This window comes from Mauremys reevesii, linkage group 14 (assembly GCF_016161935.1).
Source record: "Mauremys reevesii isolate NIE-2019 linkage group 14, ASM1616193v1, whole genome shotgun sequence".
In the NCBI taxonomy this organism is placed as follows: domain Eukaryota; kingdom Metazoa; phylum Chordata; order Testudines; family Geoemydidae; genus Mauremys; species Mauremys reevesii.
In genome coordinates this window covers 6,328,279-6,351,582 of record NC_052636.1, presented here as the reverse complement: position 1 = coordinate 6,351,582, position 23,304 = coordinate 6,328,279, and the positions used below count along the sequence as shown (strand labels likewise).

The following is a 23,304-nucleotide window of genomic DNA, read 5'->3' as shown; positions in this document are numbered from 1 at the left end:
CTATGTGTGTGCGTGTGGATGGCAGGTATCTGCGCACTTGTGGGGTACTTGTTAAGTCTGTGAGTACAACTTTGAAAAATCCCCTTTGCTATTCTTCATTGTCTGTTGGTCTAGGTAAAGGGTCTTAGACCTAAGCGTAGGCACTTTATTTGGGTATAGGAAAACAGTTCCTTTTCTGGGTAAAAGGGCACAGGATATAGCTATGCTAACTTTGCTTTAGCTTAAAATGCAGGTTTTGGCCTGTAGGTTTCTTGCAGTACAGCCAAACATATTTGTAATAGGAATTAATAAACCTATCACAATACTGTACTTATAAGAAAAGAGATATTGATGCAGGCAAGCAGATGAATCCTGAGGGCTACAGATGTTACTGCCTAAAAATGAGATGGGGTTAAAACTATGGACTATTCTTTGTGACAAGTATCCCACCAATTCCACTGACCTCCCTTGTTTTCTTTCCTGCAGTAGGGTATCCAATTTCCAAACCTGATGTGATCTCGCAGCTGGAACGAGGGGAAGAGCCGTGGGTCCCGGACCTCCAGGGCTCTGAGAAAGAAGTGCTCCCAAGAGCTGCCTTCGCAGGTGAGGAATCAGTTAAACAACTCAACAACTGCTTAGGAATGCAGGAAACATTTGGGATGCCCTACAAAGACCTTGTGAGCTCTCCAAGTTCAGGATTGTTCCCTGCAGATGTGGAATCATTATGGCAGATGTCACTCATGGCTTCCCTCCTACCCTGACTGTCAACTGGCAGCAGGTCCCTCCCCGATCTCACTTTCCCCTGAGAGTTATGGTGCAATGAGGATCCAGAACTGATGCCTTCCTCTCTTTTCTGTGGAAGGGTTTGGGGAAAATGATCTCCTGATAGGTTTGATCTCTCCCACATATATTTTGGTTTGTTCATCCCTTTTTCCACTCCTCTCTCTGACATTCCCTTTTTCTCAGGCACAGGGAGTGACCTATGTCTGGATTCTCTCTGTCTCCCATCCGGCGAGGGGATGGTGAGTGAGAAGGAGGAGGAGAAACCCCAGCAGGAAGACACTGTGCAAGTAGATCCACATTGGATGTTATCAGGAAGATCCAAAGGGAATGTTTCCAGGAGTTGTGCACTCCCAGAAAACACAAAAGCCTGTGAGACTCAGCAGAGGCCAGAGGAAAACTACAGTAGCCACTCAGACCTTATTCCACGCAACAGAATCAACTTGGAAGAGAGACGCTACATGTGCCATGAGTGCGGGAAAAGCTTCAATGGGAGCTCTCACCTTATCAGACATGAGAGAATCCACACAGGGGAGACGCCCTACACGTGCTCTGAGTGCGGGAAAAGCTTTAGTCAGAGCTCTGCCCTTATCACACATCAGAGAATCCACACAGGGGAGAAGCCCTACACGTGCTCTGAGTGCGGGAATAGCTTTGGGCGGAGGTCTCACCTTATCAGACATGAGAGAATCCACACTGGGGAGACGCCTTACACGTGCTCTGAGTGTGGGAAAAGCTTCAGTCGGAGCTCACGCCTTATCAGACATCGGAGAATCCACACAGGAGAGACGCCCTACACATGCCATGAGTGCGGGAAAAGCTTCAGACAGAGCTCAACCCTTATCAGACATCGGAGAATCCACACAGGGGAGACGCCCTACACATGCTCTGAGTGCGGGAAAAGCTTCAATCAGCGCTCTGCCCTTATCAGACATCAGAGAGTCCACATGAGAGAGAACTGTAATAAATCCCTTGACTAGGGCTGGAGAAAGCTTTTTTCTTTTTAATCACATTTGCTAATTCCCACATAGTGATTTTTGCACCATCTTCACCGTGGTGTCTCAGCTCCACCAGATCAGTTGCCTGCTTCTGCCTTTTGCAGCTCACCCTTCTTTGGGGTCAGTCCTGTGATCTTTTCTATCAACTCCTTTCCTTTTGAGTCGAAGGAGTGTGTCCCCCTCCAGCCAGGAATGTTCATCAGCTCCAGGTGGGGGGAGAGAGGTTTGATTCCAACAAGCTACACTGAGGCTAAAGCTACCTGTGCCTGACATCCACTAGGGCTGCACATGGCGTTGGCTGCTCAAGTTAGTGATCTTGGTGTAACAAGACAATTATAGTTGTAGAGCAGATGCAGCCCAGGTGCAGGGGTTGGCAGTAGCTTTCCCCTTGACCTGACCTAAACTCCATCACTGTTCCTAGTCTTAACAAACCCTGAGCATCACGGTTATACTGTTCCCCCATTTCACAGCAATTCTTAGTCATCGAGTTCACTCTTGGGGAAGAAGCTGTTTCACTCCCAGTTGCTCTGATGTTGGTTCAGGTTGTGCTGCAGAGCAGATATTTATACTACCATTTTTCTCATTTAAAATATATTGAACTATAAGAGAGCAGGAACAGGGCAGGGATGGGGAAAATGTCATTTCACCCTCTGTAACAACAGAATAAGATGGGGAATAAGGGAAGCCCTCTGATTTACCCCATCATCATCCCAGTCCCCCCGTTGTGCAATTGGTTAGGTCAGTATTTTTTCTAAAGGGCTGGGAAGAGGATTCCCTCGTAAATAACTTGTAACTAAACAAAGTGCCCATGCATTGGGCTCCCAAAGCCGTTGTGGCCCAGGCCCTGCAGGGAGTGGCTCCTGAAGAGATCTCCTTCCCCATTAGCTGCATGTTGCCTATTATTTGGCAAATACAATCCTTAGCTAGGTAGAGATGGGAAACATGGAAGTGACTTTTCTCTTCAGCTCACCCCTGGGAGATGCTGCAAATGTGTAGAAAATGAAATCCGTGTTGAATGTGCTGTAGCTGCAGAAAGATACCTATTTTTAATAGAGACCTGACATTTGGTGTCTTACAGGGATTCTAAACCGCACCTGAATTTAGTCCCTAATTTAAATCTGTGCCACCAGATTAAAGAAATAAAAGGGCACAGTAGGGGGAGTTGTACCTCACTGTCGCTACTGATCTGTTGTGCGGTTGGTCTTCTACGCCAGAGAAGTGTAAAATTACTCCAAGTAAGGTCAAAGATTTGACAAGAGCTCAGGTAGAAATTGCAGGTACTAGTGGTTGATTTTCACCCCTGAGATGGAAGCTGTGGTGACCTGTGGCCCAGGTAAACTATTTTTAGAATGCTGCTCTCTAGTTAAGTGGCATTGGTCACACTCCTGAAGGACACCATGATTAAATTGGGCACAACTGTCTTTTACCATTTGGATCCAAAGTTAGATGAAGCACAGAGAAACATCTGATTCCTTCAGAGCCATTCCATGCCTGCGGATCCCAATCTGGCTGCCTTGTTGGACAAGAAGCACTTCCCTGCTGGCCAAACAATGGTAGCCAATGAGGGAATGTATCCAGTGATGAGCTGCCAAAATCATAACAACCGGTTCCCTCCTCTGAGGAGGGAACCGTTACCCGTTCCTTGACCCCCTTTTTTTTAAACTGTGGCTGGGGCCGGACGCCGGGCAGGAGCTGAGCCCCGCTGCGCCCCACCAGGAGCCCCCGCCGCCGGACCCGGACCGGCAGGAGCCCCGCCGCGCCCGGACTGGCGGCAGGAGCCCCGCCGCGCCGCCCGGACTGGCGGCAGGAGCCCCGCCACCTGGACCCCGGACCGGTGGCAGGAGCCCGCGCCGCCCGGATCCCAGGGCGGCAGGAGCCCCCGCCGCGGAGCCCGGGGCAGGAGCCTCGCCTCCCCAGGTTACCTGCCTGCCTGCTGCTTGTTCAGGCTTCCCGCGAACATCTGATTCGCGGGAAGCAGGGCAGGGGGAGGAGAAAGGGGGCGGAGCAGGAGAGCTTGGGCCGGAGCTTTTGTGAAATTTAGCAGCCCTTATAGAACTGGTTGTCCTGGAACAACCGGGTCTAAAATGGCTGCTAAATTTAACAACTGGATCGTGCGAACCGGCTCCAGCTCACCACTGAATGTATCAGATGCGAAGTTCAGACTGCAGGATACTTGAATGCTGAGTCCAGAGTCTGTGGTTTAGTCTAGGCCTGCACAACTCGTAAAGCAGCGAGGGCAATATTACTCCAAAGAAAACAGCTGAGGGATGAAACCCCCCCGGCCTCACTGAACACCAGTGCCACTGAGCCCCTCCCTGAAACAATCCCCCCGAAGCGCCACCCACTCCATGGAAACAAACCCTCCTTCCCCAGCACTGCCCCACCAAAACGGTGGCATTGAACCTTGGTAATATATTATAGCGGGCCCCTAAGGTAGTATAATTAAGGTAAAAGGAAAATGTATTTTTGCTAGAAGTAGAATAAGATCTTCCCCTCACTTGGTAATCAGTTGCTCTATTGAGTGAATGAGGTGGGACTGAGGAAGGCGTGGAAGGCAGCACCTCCAGACAGCTGCAACCCTTGGAGAGGGGCTGGGAGCCAGACCAGATCAGCAGAACAGGTCAGCCACTGATTCATAGCTCGTCTCCTCAGTCCCCTGCTGCCGGCTCACCAGCCCCCCCCACTCGCCTCCTCAGCCCCCCCTTCCGTGCCGCCAGCTCACCCACCCCCTCGCCTCATCAGCCCCCCTCCCTCACCTGCTATTGTGTCATACAGGAGGCCTGTGATATGCAGGGGGTCAGATTAGATGCTCTAATGGTCTCTTCTGGCCATAAAGTCGACTAATATCTGAAAAACTGAGTGTAGCTTTGGGAGCAGCGTCTGATGTTTCCCTGTCTAGTCGGCTTGCTGCCTAGAACGAACGCTCCTTGAGTGGGGTGATCCACAGGGAGTAGCTCAAACCTGCCAAGTGCCTGGCCAGGGGCAGGACATTGGCGCAGCAAGGGAGGGGTGTGGCAGTGACATCACAATGGCCTTTTGCAGGACCTCAGACTATTGGTCCAAGGTGGTGGGGAGGTGGTGACCTCACAGAGAGATGCTGACATCAGCCAGGCAGGACAGGGGCGAGGGGCCAGGGAAACCTCAGAGACCCCTGTGGTTTTGCTTCAGCAAGTCTCCTTCTCCAGGTCTCTCTTTGAGGACTGAGAGAGTATTCGGGTTCACGGACGTGAGCGCCAGGAGGAACCTCTTTCGAGTTTTCTCCTTCCCTTTCAGTGATTTTACTAGAAAACAGCCGTCCCTGTTTAGAAGGTAAGAGCCTCCTGGAGGTTTGAAACCTGTTCAGTCTGATCCAGCTGGTGACAGTTGAATTCTAGGCATGGAAAACAGGAGCTTAAGAAGGCAGAATTTTATTGCGCACCTGAGATTTTGTCTCTTAGAATCACTGGGGACATTAGGATTTGTCCTTTTTCTTTCACCTTTTCCTCCATCCCTCCCTCCTTTCTCTTCATCTCTTGCTTCTTTTGTCCTTTCTCCTGTTCCGCTCACAACACCGGGAGGGAGGGAGGTGTGTGTGGTTGTGTGGCGGGGCAGTGCTCTGCAGGTCCCACTGTGGGAGGTCCACCCAAAAATGTGGGGCTGAAATAGTGCTCGGGCAGTGATCCCCACCAGTGACCTGGGCCATCCTTTGGGCTCTCTGGTGAGAACCCTCAGCCTCCCGTCCTCAGTCTCTACCCTGATTGGCTCAGCAGGGGGTTATTGATAGGGAGGAAACTCAGATCCTTGTTGTTCTCCTTTAAGACCAAGGAAATAAGTCAGAACCAGTTCTATGTTTGATGAATTTTGCTGCTTCTCTACATTAATAGTCTCTGAGCAGCTCGTGATTCTCTCTAACATTGCAGTTCTCCTCAAATACTTGCTGAATAATTCCTGTGCACTGTTGTTGGTCTGGAGCTCATCTGAGAGCACTTTATTCAGGTCATTCAATGTCTGAAATTCAAGATCTGATGGTTAGTTTGAAAATCAGGGCTCTTGGGTCCTATTCCCAGCTCTGCCACTGACTGGCTGTGTGACCTAAGACAAGTCAATTCTCCTTTCTCAGCCTCAGCTTCTCCCTCTTTCAAGTAGGGATAATAATGATCCGCTCCTACCTACCTCAACACACTCACTCTTCCCCAACACACACACTGTCTCTCCCCCCCCACACACACACAGTCTCCACTCTGCAGTTGAAAAGCAGCTGGCAATCTAGTAGGATGCCCATGGAACAATGGGAGAGAGAAACCTGCATGACTGCAAGTGCAGCCATGGAGACACCACACAGCAGCCTTGCCTAGCTGGCAAGAACCAAACCTGCACAGAACCACCCTGTGGCTTCTAACCCAGCTCCCTAAGGCCTCAGCCACAACCACTTACCACATGGGGCCTTTCTACACTCCGGTTCTGTTCTCACTGAAGGGTCATTTTCAATTGTTCACTCGGACCAGCTTCCTGAGCACACTCACTGCTGTGCAGCTCTGTACGTGTGGCCATGGCTGAGCAGCCAGAGTTCCTGCCCATTTCCCTACTGTCTGGAGCATGGCTAGAGTGTGTCTGTGGTTAATGACGTTGCTGTAGATGGTTCGTTTCCTGCCTTGGCAATTCAGACAGACCCTTTTCCCAACATATCTCCAGCACATCAGTCCCTGGCTGGGTCTCCTGGGCAGTGGAAAACATCCCTTGTTTGGCCCTGCCAAGGGGAGCGTGCAGAGCTGAGACGTCCCTCGGCTTGGATCAAAGGGGGAGTTGGATGGAATTTATCACACAACCCTCCCTGCTCCCCAGAGCCCCACGGGGAGAAGCTAGAGAAGGGGGAGTCGTTCCTCCCCTGCGCTCCCAGAGGAGCTGCTAGGACTCCTTCCTGCCAGCTACTCACCCCTGGATCCAGCCTCAGCTCCTGGGATCATCCTGCTTCAGAGGCCTGGCGGGGCGGAGGGCGTCACTGCACCGTCTGACACACAAGGGAGGTTTCTGGAATTGAAGGAAGGAGCAGAAAACGGAGAGGAAAGAAACAGAGAGAAAACGCCTCGTCTCTCCCCTCCCCCTCCCAGCAAGAAATGTTCCCAAGGACCAGCGTTAGGGGAAATGGTGCCCTGGGCAAACCTTGTACTTTGGCCCTTCCCCGTCGCCCCTGGACGATCCCCCTCCCCCTTTACCCCCAGCTCCTGCACTCCCAACCCTTGCACCTCCCCCACCCCTAACTCTACCCCCTCCTGTGCCCTAACCCCTACGCTGTGTCCCCTTTGCCCTTAACTCCTGCACCCCCTCCTGTGCCCCCAGCCACTGCCCCTCTCCTGCACCCCTTCACCCCTAACCCCTGCACCCCTCCTGTGCCCCAGCCACTGCCCCTCTCATGCCCCCTTCACCCCTAACCCTGCACCCTCCTGTGCCCCAGCGACTGCCCCTCTCCTGCACCCTTCACCCCTAACCCCTGCACCCTCCTGTGCCCCAGCCACTGCCCCTCTCCTGCACCCCTTCACCCCTAACCCCTGCGCCTCCTGTGCCACCAGCCACTGCCCCTCTCCTGCACCCCCTTCACCCGTAATCCCTGTGCCCCCAGCCACTACCCCTCTCCTGCACCCCTTCACCCGTAATCCCTGTGCCCCCAGCCACTACCCTCTCCTGCACCCCTTCACCCCAACCCCTGCACCTCCTCCTGTGCCACCAGCCACTGCCCTCTCCTGCACCCCCTTCACCCCAACCCCTGCGCCCCCTCCCGTACCACCAGCCACTGCCCCTTTCCTGCACCCCCTTCACCTCTAACCCCTGTGCCTCCTTCTGTGCCCCAGCCACTGCCCCTCTGCTGCACTCCCTTCACCCCAATCCCTGCACCCCCTCCTGTGCCCCCAGTGACTGCCCCTCCCTTGCCCCTTCACCCCTAACCCCTGCGCCCCTCCTGTGCCACCAGCCACTGCCCCTCTCCTGCACCCCTTCACCCCAAACCCTGCACACTCTCCTGTGCCCCCAGCCACTGCCCTCTGCTGCACTCCCTTCACCCCAATCCCTGCACCCTCCTGTGCCCCAGTGACTGCCCCTCTCTTCCCCTTCACCCCAACCCCTGCACCCCCTCCTGTGCCACCAGCCACTGCCACTCTCCTGCCCCCTTCACCCCTAACACCCCTGCACCCTCCTGTACCACCAGCCACTGCCCTCTCCTGCACCCCTTCACCCCAACCCCTGCTCCCCTCCTATGCCCCAGCCACTGCCCTCTCCTGCACCCCCTTCACCCCAACCCCTGCACCCCTCCTATGCCCCCAGCCACTGCCCTCTCCTGCACCCCTTCACCCCTAAGCCCTGCGCCCCTCTTGTGCCCCAGCTGCTGCCTTCCTGCACCCCTTCACCCCAACCCCTGCACCCTCCTGTGCCCCCAGCCACTGCCCCTCTCCTGCACCGCCTTCACCCCTAACCCCTGCACCCTCCTGTGCCACCAGCCACTGCCCCTCTCCTGCACCCCTTCACCCCAACCCTGTGCCCCTCCAGTGCCACCAGCCACTGCCCCTCTCCTGCACCCCCTTCACCTCTAACCCCTGCACCCCCTCCTGTGCCACCAGCCACTGTCCCTCTCCTGCACCCCCTTCAACCTCAACCCCTGTGCCCCCTCCTGTGCCACCAGCCACTGCCCCTCACCAGCACCCCCATCACCACAAACCCCAGCACCCCCTCCTGTGCCACCCGCCACTGTCCCTCTCCTGCCCCCCCGTCCCCTTCAACCCCTGCGCCCCTCCTGTGCCACCAGCCACTGCCCCTCTCCTGCACCCCGTCACCCCTAACCCCTTCGCCTCCTCCTGTGCCACCAGCCACTGCCCATCTCCTGCCCCCTTCACCTCTAACCCCTGCACCCCCTCCTGTACCACCAGCCACTGCCCCTCTCCTGCGCCCCTTCACCCCAACCCCTGCACCCCCTCCTATGCCCCCAGCCACTGCCCCTCTCCTGCACCCCCTTCACCCCTAACCCCTGCACCCTCCTGTGCCACCAGCCACTGCCCCTCTCCTGCACCCCCTTCACTCCTAACCCCTGCACCCGCTCCTGTGCCCCCAGCCGCTGCCCCTTCCTGCACCCCTTCACCCCAACCCCTGCGCCCCTCCTGTGCCCCCAGCCACTGCCCCTCTCCTGCACCCCTTCGCCCCTAACCCCTGCACCCTCCTGTGCCACCAGCCACTGGCCCTCTCCTGCAACCCCTTCACTCCTAACCCCTGCACCCGCTCCTGTGCCACGAGCCACTGCCCCTCTCCTGCACCCCTTCACCCTAACCCCTGCACCCCCTCCTGTGCCCCCAACCACTGCCCCTCTCCTGCACCCCTTCACCTAACCCCTGCACCCCCTCCTGTGCCACCAGCCACTGCCCCTCTCCTGCACCCCTTCACCCCAACCCCTTCCCCTCTCCTGTGCCCCCAGCCACTGCCCCTCTCCTCCCCTTCACCCCTAACCCCTGCGCCTCCTGTGCCACCAGCCAGTGCCCCTATCCTGCACGCCCTTCACCCCAACCCCTGCACCTCCTGTGCCACCAGCCACTGCCCCTCTCCTGCACCCCTTCACCCCAACCCTGCACCTCCTGTGCCCCCAGCCACTGCCCCTCTCCTGCACCCCTTTCACCCCTAACCCCTGCACCCTCCTGTGCCACCAGCCAGTGCCCCTCCTGCACCCCTTCACCCTAACCTCTGCACCCCTCCTGTGCCACCAGCCACTGCCCCTCTCCTGCCCCCTTCACACCAACCCCTGCGCCCCTCCTGTACCACCAGCCACTGCCCCTCTCCTGCACCCCCTTCACCCCTAACCCTGCACCCTTCCTGTGCCACGAGCCACTGCCCCTCTCCTGCACCCCCTTCACCCCTAACCACTGCGCCTCCTGTGCCACCAGCCACTGCCCCTCTCCTGCACCCCTTCACCCCAACCCCTGCCCCCTCCTATGCCCCCAGCCACTGCCCCTCTCCTGCACCCCCTTCACCCCAACCCCTGCACCCCTCCTATGCCCCCAGCCACTGCCCTCTCCTGCACCCCAACCCCTAACCCCGCACCCCCTCCTGTGCCCCCAGCCAGTGCCCCTCTCCTGCACCCCCTTCACCCCTAACCCCTGCACCCCCTCCTGTGCCACCAGCCACTGCCCCTCTCCTGCACCCCTTTCACCCCTAACCCCTGCGCCCCTCCTTTGCCACGTGGGGACACTGACCTGTGTGCATGGAGCAGCTGGCATTGCTTCTCCCTGATAGGGGATGGGGGACGGGGGAGGGGGAGAAGGGACGTCATCCGAGCTCCCTGCATCCAGGTCACTTTCCTCAGCCGGGCTGCGTCAGGGGAGGGCAGAGAGCAGCAGCTTCTGATGCTCCCCTCACAGCCCAGCCCAGGTGGGGAAAGTGACCAGGACGCAGGGAGCACATAGTGTTGCTCCTCGCTCCCCCCAGCCTCTGTGGGGCCACGGAGGAGCACTGGGGCAGGGGAGAGCAGTGAGCACCTTTGCACGGCCCCACGGTGCCCTTTGACCCCCTGGAGCCCTGGGCGGCTGCCGGGGGCCCCACCCCTAAGGCCGGCCGGGCTCCCCAGCACGAACAGCAGAGACACAGGGAGACTGGCCACCCACTGAGCAGAGGTAGCCTGGGCGGCTCGTAATGGACGCTGGGGGGGCTCAGCCTCCCCAAACCTTGCGTTGCCAAGGGGGCAGTGGGGCCCATGATTAGGGGCCCTGGCCAAATTGGGCCCCCCTGGGAAAGTCTCCCCCATGTCGGCCCCAGGGCTGGAGGAGCTCCCACTCCCTGCTATGGCTCGGGGGCTGCAGCAGGGCACAGAGCTTCTCTGGTCTCGGGGCCGCAGCGGGGCTGGGTAAAGGAGTGACAGGGTGGGGCCAGTGGGGGAAGGGGTGGAACAGAGGTGACAGTGGGTGGGGCCGTGGGTGGAAGGTGTGGAAGGGGGCGGAGCCACACACAGAAGTGGGTGGGGGTCATGGTTCCGGTGCTGGGGCCCCCGCACTTGTTCTCCCTTTCCCTGGGCTTTGGCATCACCAGCCCCTGCTTAGCGAGTAGGGTTCAGTGGTCCCCAAAATGTGGGGCGTGACTCCTAGGGGGACACAGAGGAAGATTTATGGGGGCACCTCAGGGCCTGAGCCAGCCCCCATGGAGGGCGGGGAGGGAGCCCCACTCTGTCCCAGCTCTTCCCCAACCCCACCCTCAGCCTGGGCCCCTGGCTCCCAGCCCGGCCTCGACCCCCTTACCCCAGTCCGCACCCCTCTCCTCAGCAAGCAACAGCCCCACTCCCAGCCCTGGTTCTCGACCGTGGCTTCCGAGGGGCCACAGCCATGGATACGAGGGCGCAGTGTGAAATGTTTGGGGACCACTGGGTTAGGGTGACGTCCTCAATCACTTCTCTACAGTCCTATTAAAGCGATTCATCCCCCACCCACCCCTCCGTCAGGACGGCCTAGGTACGTTCTGCTGCCCTTCACTCGTACAGGAAGGAGAATAACATTTCATTGCACTCAATGCTAAAGTGATTTGTAACCCACCACCATCCCAAACTGGTCATTTTGGGGAAGCGGCCCCATCATGCTGCATAGCTGGGCAGAGTAGGGGTGTCTATGCAAACACGGCCTGTTCCTGAAGTCTTCCCCCAGCTCCTCACTAGATGTGAGGGGGAGCTCATTCAGCCCCTGCTTACGCTTAGTATTTAAAAACTCCTTAGTGTCCCTATCTCTGCCGGCCTTAGATTTTTCCTCCTGTCCCTGTTTTAGCAGCTCAGATGAGGTGGCCAAGTGGTTAAGGTGATGGACTGCTAATCCATTGTGCTCTGCATGCATGGGTTCAACTCCCATCCTCATTGGATGCATTTAGTCTTCACCCTCCTTTATAGACAACCATCTCCCACCTTGGTACAATGACAGATCAAACAATGTTGCTTCTTGCAAACAAAAACCTTCTCAGAATCTCAGCTGCCCCCCCCCCCCGCTTCAAATAAAATGTCTAAATCCCAGATTTCTAAAAAAATTCTCTAATCCTGCATTTCTTAGCTTTTATCTCAAAAGGGAACAGCCTCATAATCTCCCCCAAACACCCTTGGACCTCCCCAAATAATTAAAATACCCCCAACCTGATCAAGGCCACAACAGTGAACCAGAGCTAGTGTCTAGGCCAAGCTGTTCTGAAGGAGACAACTCAACCATTTTCTCTCTGCTTCCCTTGGCAAAGTCTGACTGGGAAAACAGAATTCCCCAAACTGAAAATTTTCTGCTGAGAAACCACTACTAGTCTGTTTGGGGACTTTGGTTTGAATGTACTATTATTCTCTTCTGATTTCTGAATCAGTTTTGTCATCCATGTGTATTTCCAGCTGTTGAGTTGTGGGGGAGAGAGGCCAACTCATAATGTCTCTACCCCCCCTTTCATAGTTTCTTCCAACTGGCTAGGAAGTACCTTTGCTAGGATGTGAGTCAAGCAGTGTCCATTGTCGCTGTGCTATCTCGGAGACGTCTGCATTGTACACGGTTCCTGGGATAGTGCTTGGGAGTGTGGATCCCTTTAATGGGCCAGCAGCGAGTCTGGCTCCTCCATTGTCACACCTGAAAGGCTGGGGGTGGGCATTTCCCAACCTCATCTCAGTAACACACACAGAGCAAAACTTCCCAGCCAATGCTACACACACAATCTCTCACAATATTAATGGTCAACAGACCAAGACTTTTGAAATGACACCTCACCAGGCAGACTTTGTACAAACCGTATCATCATTATAGGAGAGTGGTGAATATGGGGCTTCCAGGGTGCTGCTTTGAGCACAGCGAGCCACACCTGGGCTGACATTGCAGTGGAGACGTACCCTTAGAGTCCATCTCTCCTGGGATAAGATGGCAGCAGGGCTGGCCTGGACCATCTGATGTGGGCTCATGGAGCTAAAGCCAAGAGGCTAAAAACTGTGGTGCAGATATTTGTGTTCACACTGAAGCCTGGGTTCGGAAACCCTCACCCCTCGTGGGGTCTCAGAGGTTGGGCTCAAGCCCATCTGTCTGCACTGTAATTTTATACTCTTGCAGCCCAAGCCCCATAACCCTGAGTCAGTTGACCCGGGCTTTGAGACAGGTGCCCTGGGTGTGTTAATCGCAGTGTAGACATAACATTAGGCTACGTCTCCAGTGCAATGAAACACCCACGACTGGCCCGTGTCACATTAATCAGGGTCATGCGGCTTGGGCTGTAAAGTTGCAGTGTCCGTGTCTCGGCTCAGGCTCAGTCCCCTGCTCCAGGAGCCCAGCAGGTTGGGAGGGAGTTTAGCAAGTGGAAATGGTAAAACCGCAGGGGAGTATTACCCTGGACTCATGGCATTTCTCCATTGGTCTGTCTGCTTTGGGGCAGGGACAGAAACACGTCCTGCTGCTTTTGTTATTTCAAAGGGCGGTTTAGGATTTTCATTCTCAGACACGGTGCACAAAACAGGACTCAACCCTCGGCATAAACTAAACGAGCTGCCCACAGATTCTGGCAGCCACAATGAGCATTTGGTGAGAGAGCTCAGACCTGCCCCTGTCCCAGAGGGACGGGGTCGTCTGAGAGGGGACTGGACCACTGACCTATCAGCTCCTAACTCCCAAACTTTCAGTAACTCTATCCTCAGTGCCTGTGAGTGTAATTTAAACCATAAGAAAAACCACACTAGGCTAGACCGAAGGTCCATCTAGCTCTGAATCTTGTCTTCTGACAGTAGCCAATTCCAGGTGCCCCAAAAGCAACTCAGTAAGGTACCACTGGAACTTGAACCCAGGATCTCCTGTATACAAAACAGTGGTTTTAGCCAGCTAAACCATGGTGCCTACAGTTGCTGAAGGGATCATGTCTGCACACACCTGACTCTCTGCCAACCTCCATCTGGGCCTGACAAGCTTTGCTGGTGTTTGGATTCAGTAAAGCAGAGGAGCAGGTGAAGTTTTACTTTCAAGGTTCTTTGGACAGATCTACACTACAAAATTAGATCGGTGTAACTACATTACTCAGGGGTGTAAAAAATTTACCTCCCTAAGCAATGCAGTTATATCAGCCTAACCCCGGTGCAGATAGCGCTGTGCCAACAGGAGGGCTTCTCCCATCAAAATAGCTTGGGGAGGGGCTTGGTTAGTGAAGATGAAGAGAATAGGTGGCCCATGGCTCTTGCATTTGGGGAGGCTGGGTGTGAGCGCTGGAAGCTCCCTGGAAGTGGGGGGCCCATTGGTGCCCAGACCATGGCACTGCCCCCCCTTCTCCTCTCTCTGAGGCCCCACCTGTGCTCCCCCCTTGCTCCTGTTTGGCCACTTCCCACCCTCGCTCTTCCTCTTTGGCTGAGGACGGCTGATCCACCTCTCGCTCGCTCCTCTCCTCCCCCAAGGCCTTCCTGCCTCCTGCTCGTGCCTCTCCACCCGCTACCACAAGGTCTGCCCACCAGCCACCACCTCTCTGACCCGTCCCTGCAACCCACCCTGCCCACCACCCACACCTCTCTGCCTCTCCCCTGAGACCTGCCCTGCCCACTGCCCCCACCTCCGAGACCTGCTCTGCCCACCGCTCGAAACTCTCTGCCCCTCCCCTGAGACCCACCCTGTCCACGTCTTTCTTCGGTCATCTGTTGTTATTCCATGAAGCATCAAGAATGGAATAAAAAGCTGAGTTTACTCCAGGGTGAGGAAACAAAGAAGTCACCAACCCCCCGGCATTGCTGCTTTAGTTAAAGTGTTTAGTTAAAACAGCTATTGAATGTCCTCCCTATGCCCCTTGTGTCACCAGAGCACATCCATGCTAGCAGTTCGTGGATGGCAACAGAGAGCAGTGCACTGTGGGTAACTATCCCACTGTGCAACTGGCTGAGGGTGTTTTGGGAAGGGTTTGCAATGCCTCACGGGCTGGTACAGCATCACATGATGCAGGTTTCTCTATCCCACCATTCCACGGGCATCTTACTAGATTACCAGCTGCTTTTCAACTGCAGTGTGCGTGGCGGGGTAGAGACTGTGTTCTGGGGAGAGACAGTGTGTGTGCTGGGGAAGAGTGAGTGTGTTGAGTTAGGTAGGAGCGGATCATTATTACCCCTACTCGAAAGAGAGAGAAGCTCACGCTGAGAAATGAGAATTGACTTCTCTTAGGTCACACAGCCAGTCAGGGGCAGAGTTGGGAATAGGACCCAAAAGCCCTGATTTTCAATCTAACCATCGGATCTTGAATTTCATACACTGAATGACCTGAATAACGTGCTCACAGATGAGCTCCAGACCAACAACAGTGCACACGAATTATTCAGCAAGTATTTGAGAACTGCAACATTTGAGAGAATCATGAACTGCTCAGAGACCATTAATGTAGAGAAACAGCAAAATTCATCAAACACAGAACTGGTTCTGAATTATTTCCTTGGTCTTAAAAGAGAACAACAAGGACCTGAGTCTCCTCCCTGTCAATAACCCCCTGCTCAGCCAATCAGGGTAGAGACTGAGGGCGGGAGGCTGAGGGTTCTCACCAGAGAGCCCAAAGGATGGCCCAGGTCATTGGTGGGGATCACTGCCCGAGCACTATTTCAGCCCCACATTTTTGGGTGGACCTCCCACAGTGGCAGCTGCAGAGCACTTCCCCGCAACACACACACACACACACACACACACACACACACACACACACACACCCCTCCTGGTGTTGGGAGGAGAAAAGGAAAAAGGACAAAAGAAGCAAGACACAAAGAGAAAGGGGGGAGGGATGGATGGAGGAAAAGGGGAAACAGAAAGGACAAACCCCAATGTCCCCAGTGATTCTAAGGGACAAAATCCCAGGTGCGGAATAAAATTCTGCCTCCTTAAGCTCGTGTTTTCCATGCCTAGAATTCAACTCTCACCAGATGGATCAGACTGAACAGGTTTCAAAGCTCCAGGAGGCTCTTACTTTCTAAACAGGGACGGCTGTTTTCTAGTAAAATCACCAAAAAGGGAAAGAGAAAACTCGAAAGAGATTCCTCCTGGCGCTCACGTCCATGAACCCGAATACTCTCTCAGTCCTCAAAGAGAGACCTGGAGAAGGAGACTTGCTGAAGCAAAGCCACAGGGGTCTCTGAGGTTTCCCTGGCCCCTCGCCCCTGTCCTGCCTGGCTGATGTCAGCATCTCTCTGTGAGGTCACGACCTCCCCACCGCCTTGGACCAATAGTCTGAGGTCCTGCAAAAGGCCTTTGTGATGTCATTACCACACCCCTCCCTTGCTGTGCCAATGTCCTGCCCCTGGCCAGGCACTGTGGAGGTTTGAGCTACTCCCTGTGGATCACCCCACTCAAGGAGCGTTCGTTCTAGGCAGCAAGCCGGCTAGACAGGGAAACATCAGACGCTGCTCCCAATGCTACACTCGGTTTTTCAGAAATTAGTCGACTTTATGGCCAGAAGAGACCATTAGAGCATCTAATCTGACCCCCTGCATATCACAGGCCTCCTGTATGACACAAGAGCTACTTTGGGGGCAAAGACATTCCAGAAAGGCATCTAGTGTTCATGAAATGACATCAAGAGATGGAGAATCCACCACTTTCCTTGGTAGCTTGTTCCTGTGGTGAATCATCCTCCCTTTTGAATATTTGTGCCTTAGTTGTAATATGAATTTGTCTCTTTTCACCTTCCAGCCATTGGGTCTTGTTATGCCTTTCTCTGCTAGATTCAAGAGCCCTTTAATATCCAATCTTTTCTCTCCATTAAGGCACTTCAACACTTCAATGAAGTCACCTTTCAATCTTCTTTTGATCAGCTAAACAGGTTGAGCTCTTTCAATAGCTCCCTAGAAGGCATTTTCCTCCAGACCTCACAACATTTGTTGGCTCTTTCTGCCCCACCTCCAATTTCACAACATCTTTTTCAAATGAAGACACCAAAGCTGAAGGCAGTATTCCAGTATCAGTCTCACTGACGCCGTGTCACCTCCTGTGACGTTATTGACATAATCTGTAACTGTATAGATCACCGTTGCGACCACTGTTCTATATTTGCAGCCAATATTGTAGAAAGGTTTCGTGCAAGGGGTCTATGGAGAGGTTCTGATTGGCTGATTATAATGATGCTATCTCTAGATGTGTATCATTTTTTTAGTTGATGTTATGAATATTGGCTCTATGCTGCCCGTATTTCAATCTTGTGCTCTGCTTCCGGTGTCAGTTCTGTCTAGCCTGCTTGATGGCCCATTAAGGACCATCAGCTATACAATTGCCCCATTGAGACAAGGCAGATACACCTTGTGACTCAGCAAGGTAGCAGGGACCTGCCTATGGAGAGAACTCTAAGGTTTTTCTGTGCCCCGTGCTAGACAGAGTGTCCTTGGGACAAAGAAAGCAAAGACCACATGGCAAGAGACTATAAAAGGCTGATGCCTCATCTCCATCTTGTCTTCAGTCCTGCTTCATACCTCTGGAGGGACTTTGCTACAAACTGAAGCTCTGTACAAAGGACTGAATAACCCATCCCAGCTTTGAATAGACTCCAGAGACTTGATTTGAACCTGCAGTTTATTCCATCACTGTTACAAGCCTGAACCAAGAACTTTCCCATTACTGTATGTGAAGGGTTCAAATCCATGTGCATTTTATATAACAACCTGGTCTATGGATTGTGCCAGTTCTTTTCCAGTCCCAAAGTCCGGATTATGGTCAAGGACTACAGGCCTAGCAAATAGTGACCAGCTAAGAGAAAGCTGGGTAAACAGAAAGCCTTGCTTGCTAAGATAGGCCTGGTCAGCAAATTGCCAGGTGTTGGAGCTTAGAACTAAATGATTGTGTCTTATTCAGAATTGCAGACTGAACAAAGAATCCCTATTGTGTTTGTTTCTTCTCTAGGGAGACATTCTTCCCACAGATCGAACCTTGAGTTTATGAAAAGTTGGCACGTCAGTATAACATATGGCATCCTTCCACCTCCCTTCCCAGGGACCAATGCCTGCCTTAAGACACACAGAAAACAATCTTTATTGCCATATACTTTCACTCTTTCTTTGCTTTAACCCCTAGGAATGTACCTGTTGGACAATCAAAGGAGTTGCTCCATTCCTATGGATCCCAAATCAGAATTCAACATATATATTTTATACTAATAACATTTTATCAAAGTATTCATGAAATGTTAACTTGGTAACTTGAGACCATGGGTGGAGATATTATCTAATCTGTTAATCATTGGCTAATGTGCTTATCCTGTCTTGCAAGACCTGTCCCGGGGTGTGGAACTGCCTAGCCTGTCACTTTCCCCCGCCCGTGGAAAATCTATATATTCTATTGTAATTAATTAATTACCAGTGTCTCTGAGCCTAATAAGCCCACTCCGCCAGCACTGTGTGTAATAAAGTCCTATTCTTGATCTCTACATGGTGTAGATTTATGTCCTTTACAGACACCTGCTGAATAAAGAGGAGATTCAGCATCCAGCTTGGCTGAATGTGTCTCCTCTCCCCAAAGCTTGGTGATCTTTTGAGGAAATGGAGAAGACTGCCTTTGCCTGGCTGTACATCGCTTGCAAAAGAAACAGGTCTTTTTGGTGACAAGTGTTGAAAGGAGCCATTAGACAAATGGGGAGACAGGAAAAATGTCCCCCAATTGAACTGGCATCTGTGGATGCTGAAGCCACAACACAGAGCGCTAAACACTATATGAGAATGGCTGGTGTCAGAAGAGTCTCTACCAAAGCCTTTAGCCACCAGCAGGGGCCTCTCTGTGCACAGAACTCCTGGTAGCGTGATGGCTGCAGACAGTGGAGAACTCCATTTTGGCATCTCTTTTGTGGTGAACATCTGCAGTGACTGTTTAAAGGTCTCTAGATAGTGGTCTTTGTGAAGAGCTGGCTGAAGAACCTTCCTACTAACCAGGAGAGCCTGGCTTGGCCTGCCAGTTCTTCCTCGCCAAACCTAGTGTGTCTGTTGGCTCCTTTTTTTGTATCTCTTTTCAGAAAAAGAAAAGATCTGTCAGCAGAATCCTTCTAAGTGCTTGTTCAAGACAGAGAGAGCCTTCCTTGCCGCTGAGTCTTGGTGCTATGGGGCATGCCTCACTGCAGCACCTCCTGCTGACCATCCTAGCAATTAGCTCTGGTTCACCGGTGCACCTTCATCTAGTAGCGTCTGGCCACCATCGGTTCTATCATTAGGACCCTTGTTGCTCTCAGGACTTCAGTGTTCTCTTATGGACACAGCCCTCTGGCTGTGCCCCACTCAGTTCTCTCCCCCCTGCTGGGGGGGGGGGGGGGATGTCCTCTACCCAGACACTTGCCTCAGTGGCCGGCTGCAGTCCAGGGTGTAGCCACCTGTGTCAGTGGCTAGTGAGGCAAAAGGTGTGAACCTCCAACCCTGCCATCTGTTTCCCTGGACCATTTCCCAACAGACCTAGAACCTTCCTCCACCTTTGTATCAGGGCCTTAGTCTGGCAGTAGTCAGCCAGGAGGTCACTCATGCACCCCTTACCCCAGCACTACTCTGATCATAGTGCCCTCCCTGCCTGCCTGCTTGCTTGCTTCATAGCAGCCAATCCTCCCTCCTCAAACTCCAAGGAGTGACTAACTCTTGCTGTGCTAAGCAGCTCTTTATATATGGGCTGCTCCAGCAAGCCTTCTCCTGATTGGCTCTCCCAATAAGCCCTTTCTTGATAGGCTGGGTTCTGCACAGCCTATTCAAGGCTGCCTTAATCTTTCTCCTGCTTGTTTGGGGCAGACAGCCCACCACACATGGAAAGTGGCAAATGAGAAGTCTGGAGCTGAAGGAAAGGTTACCATGACTCAGAACTGAGCCGAGGTTGCTGCGACTGAAACACAGATCACTAACCATTATATGATCACAGTGACTGGTGGGAGAGGCACATGTTAGAAGCCCTCTGTCTACTCAGCTGTGGCTTTCTGTGCACAGAGAGCCAGACACCTCAAGGTCTGCAAGTCTTGAGGGAAATGGGAAACGTCTGTACTTTAGAATTTGCAGGTGTTGACTTGAACCATCAAATGAAACAGTTGCAAATAGTTTCTTCAGGTAGGCACCATGGCTTAGCTGGCTAAAGTTACCTGTCTAGTAAACAGGAGATCCTGGGTTCACCTCCCAGTCGTGCCTTGGTGTATGGCTTTTGTCTCCTCTGCTCACATTTTCCTGTGTCTTCCTAGGAAACAGAAGAGGCCTCCCTTGGTATCCAAGTCATTGCTTGCTAAGGAAAAGGCTTCTTTGGAGAGAAGCATTGGAAACAATCAAATCAGAAACCTGGAGTTGATGAAAACGCTGCTACGACTGGCATTGGCATGGCAGTTGCTTCAACTGCAATTGCTGCAACACGAGAGCCTGCGCCACACATCCTTGTGATTCCCTGGAGATGTTCACACACAGATGTCATGTCACCTTCCTTTTGATTGTCATTGATGAAAAATGGAGCGGTTGGGAGAAAAGTCCCAGAGAGTCGCTCCGTGGCTAAGCTGGGTGACACCTGCCAGGTAAAGTGGAGTTAGGGATGCAGCTCCCAGTAGTGCCTTAACAAATGTGTCTGCTCTTCCCACCTTTTGGTGAATCTTTTGCGGAAACAGAGAAGACTGCCTCTGCCTTGCAATGCAAATGCTTGCAAAAGAAACCAGTTGTTTTTTTTGACAAGTGTCAGAAGGAGGCACATAAGAAATGTGGAGACCAGGAAAAGGTCATCATAACTCAACTTGCATCCATGGCTCTTGAGGCCAGAACGCAGAGCACTAAGCACTGTATGACCACAGCAAAATCTAAACTTTACACCTTATTACACTAGGCAGTAGTTAGGTCAAGCAATTTTCTCATCCTACTGGATGTTACACTCCTTAATACATAGAATTCCCCCTAAAACCTGGATTACTGTCCTCAGATGACCTTCATTTTCTCAGGATTCCTGCTGCTTCCAGCATAGGTGGGGGAGGAGAAAGGCAAAAACATGATGCCACAGTCTCCTATTTTATATCCTTAGTTCAAGTGTCTAGAAGACACTTGCCCAGACGTGTCTGGGTGGGCTCTGCTGAGTCACTAGGTTGGGGAATCTTCCTGGTGTGGTCTTGTGCAACTGAGTCATAGACTTGAGCAGTCCCCACAGTGTTGTGTTTGGGCATCTGTCACTGAATTGGAAATCCCTTAATTACAATTCCTCTGCTGATTCATGGCTGTTGAACACCCTCCTCGGCAGGGGTCACTAGCAAAATTATAGCCTATTTCAGTAACAACCATACAGCAAAATGCATAACTTCACACACCCTCATGCTATACAGATTTGGACAGAATAACCGATTTCAGCAGATCATGACTTTTCATATGATAACTTACATGGAATGGTTGGTAGGACATATCACAGCCATATATGAATGATGACTATGTGAGCTACAGGGAGCTATTTTGAAGTACATCATGTCACAAAAGCCTCTAGAGACTGGCCTTTGGGAAGAGCTGGCTGAAGAGCCTTCTGAGTAACTGAGAGATCCAGGCTTGGCCCTGCCAGTTTGTGCTTGCGAACTAAACTTGTCCGTTGAGCTCCCTTTTCTGTGTCTCTTTCGCAGAAACAGAGCAGAAGTTCTTGGCCAATCCTTGAAAGTGCTTGTTCAAGACACAGAGAGCCTCTGTGCTGGGGCAGGGGTAGGGGTGCAGGAGGTGGTCGGGGGTGGAGGTGCTTACCTCAGGCAGCACAGCTCCCAAAGTGACTGGGACATCTCCGTGTGTTGCTTGGGGAGGCATCAGGTCTCTGTGGGCTGCCTGGGGCAGGGGCAGTGGCCAAGGGGGCTCGGGCCACCCCTTTGCCTCCTCTCTCCAGGCTCCCAGCCCATCTTGCTGGCCGACAGGGATTTTAGGGTGCAGCAGCGCAGGGAGCAGGAAGGGCGAACCACAGCGGCTGCCTCCCCCACATGCAGGAAAATGGCTTGACCTGCTGGCCCCACGGACTAAGGCACCAGGCCTCCAGCTTGCCCCATTCGACCCAATGGGTTGATTTTGTGGCCAGAATTATTTGCAGTTGGGATTTCCCCCAACAGTGCCCCACAGGGGTCCAGGGTCAGCTCCAGCACAGGCCACACAGGAAGGCTTAATGCTCAAGCTGCAGTGCATGCTGGGAGGCTCTAGGCCGGGCTCCCCGTGGCAGGAGAGAAGAAGACGACTCAGCCCCTGGAGGGGCAGGCTGGGGCTTCCTGGATCCCATTTGCTCACAGCCAGCGCTCTGCCCCCACTCCCATGTCATCAATGGCGCCCCCAGGTCAGCCAGAATGGAGCAGCGGTTTTCACTGCACCAAGTCCACTTATGGCTTACAGGTAACTCCCAGACCCACCACAGCCCACCATGTCGGCCAGAAAGGAGCCCACTCAGCCTCGCCATTGCTGCTTTTCCTTCCCCCCAGAACCCCGCTTCTCCTTGGCTCATCTCTATGATGAGATAAGCGGCTCTGTGGATGAGGGGAAAGCAGTGGATGTGCTATTTCTGGACTTTAGCAAAGCTTTTGATACAGTCTCCCACAGTATTCTTGCCAGCAAGTTAAAGAAGTCTGGGCTGGATGAATGGACGGTAAGGTGGATAGAAAACTGGCTAGATGGTCGGGCTCAACGGGTAGTGATCAATGGTTCCATGTCTAGTTGGCAGCCGGTATCAAGTGGAGTGCCGCAAGGGTCGGTGCTGGGGCCTGTTTTATTCAATATCTTCATTAACGATCTGGAGGATGGTGTGGACTGCACCCTCAGCAAGTTTGCAGATGACACTAAACTGGGAGGAGTGGTTGATATGCTGGAGGGTACGGATAGGATACAGAGGGACCTAGACAAATTAGAGGATCGGGCCAAAAGAAATATGATGAGGTTCAACAAGGACAAGTGCAGAGTCCTGCACTTAGGACGGAAGAATCCCATGCACTGCTACAGACTAGGGACCGAATGGCTGGGCAGCAGTTCTGCAGAGAAGGACCTAGGGGTTATGGCGGACGAAAAGCTGAATATGAGTCAACAGTGTGCCCTTGTTGCCAAGAAGGCTAATGGCATTTTGGGTTGTATAAGTAGGGGCATTTCCAGCAGATCGAGGGAGGTGATCATTCCCTCTACTCAGCACTGGTAAGGCCTCATCTGGAGTACTGTGTCCAGTTTTGGGCCCCACACTACAAGAAGGATGTGGATAAATTGGAGAGAGTCCAGCGGAGGGCAACAAAAATGATTAGGGGGCTGGAGCACATGACTTATGAGGAGAGGCTGAGGGAACTGGGCTTGTTTAGTCTGCAGAAGAGAAGACTGAGGGGATTTGATAGCTGCTTTCAACCACCTGACAGGGGGTTCCAAAGAGGATGGATCTAGACTGTTCTCAGTGGTACCTGATGATAGAACAAGGAGTAATGGTCTCAAGTTGCAGTGGGGGAGGTTTAGGTTGGATATTAGGAAAAACTTTTTCATTCAGAGAGTGGTGAAGAACTGGAATGGGTTACCCAGGGAGGTGGTGGAATCTCCTTCCTTAGAGGTTTTTAAGCTCAGGCTTGACAAAGCCCTGGCTGGTATGATTTAGTTGGGGATTGGTCCTGCTTTGAGCAGTAGGTTGGAGTAGATGACCTCCTGAGGTCC

General features: G+C 53.2%; 1 protein-coding gene and 1 non-coding gene across 2 annotated transcripts in view; both read left to right on the top strand.

Annotated features, from left to right (window-relative positions):
- Window positions 1-1,631, top strand: part of LOC120381404 (zinc finger protein 850-like) — a gene marked incomplete at both ends in the record, with an annotated part of 157,976 nt that extends 156,345 nt beyond the window's left edge. Inside the window, one exon of the mRNA XM_039499594.1 lies at window positions 1,233-1,631. Coding sequence (XP_039355528.1) covers window positions 1,233-1,631 — 399 coding nt within the window. The remainder of the gene's footprint in view (window positions 1-1,232) is intronic.
- A 9,888-nt stretch (window positions 1,632-11,519) lies between these two features.
- On the top strand, window positions 11,520-11,601 carry TRNAS-GCU. The gene has a single exon. It is a non-coding gene; the product is annotated as a tRNA-Ser (tRNA).
- Window positions 11,602-23,304: the final 11,703 nt, after the last annotated feature.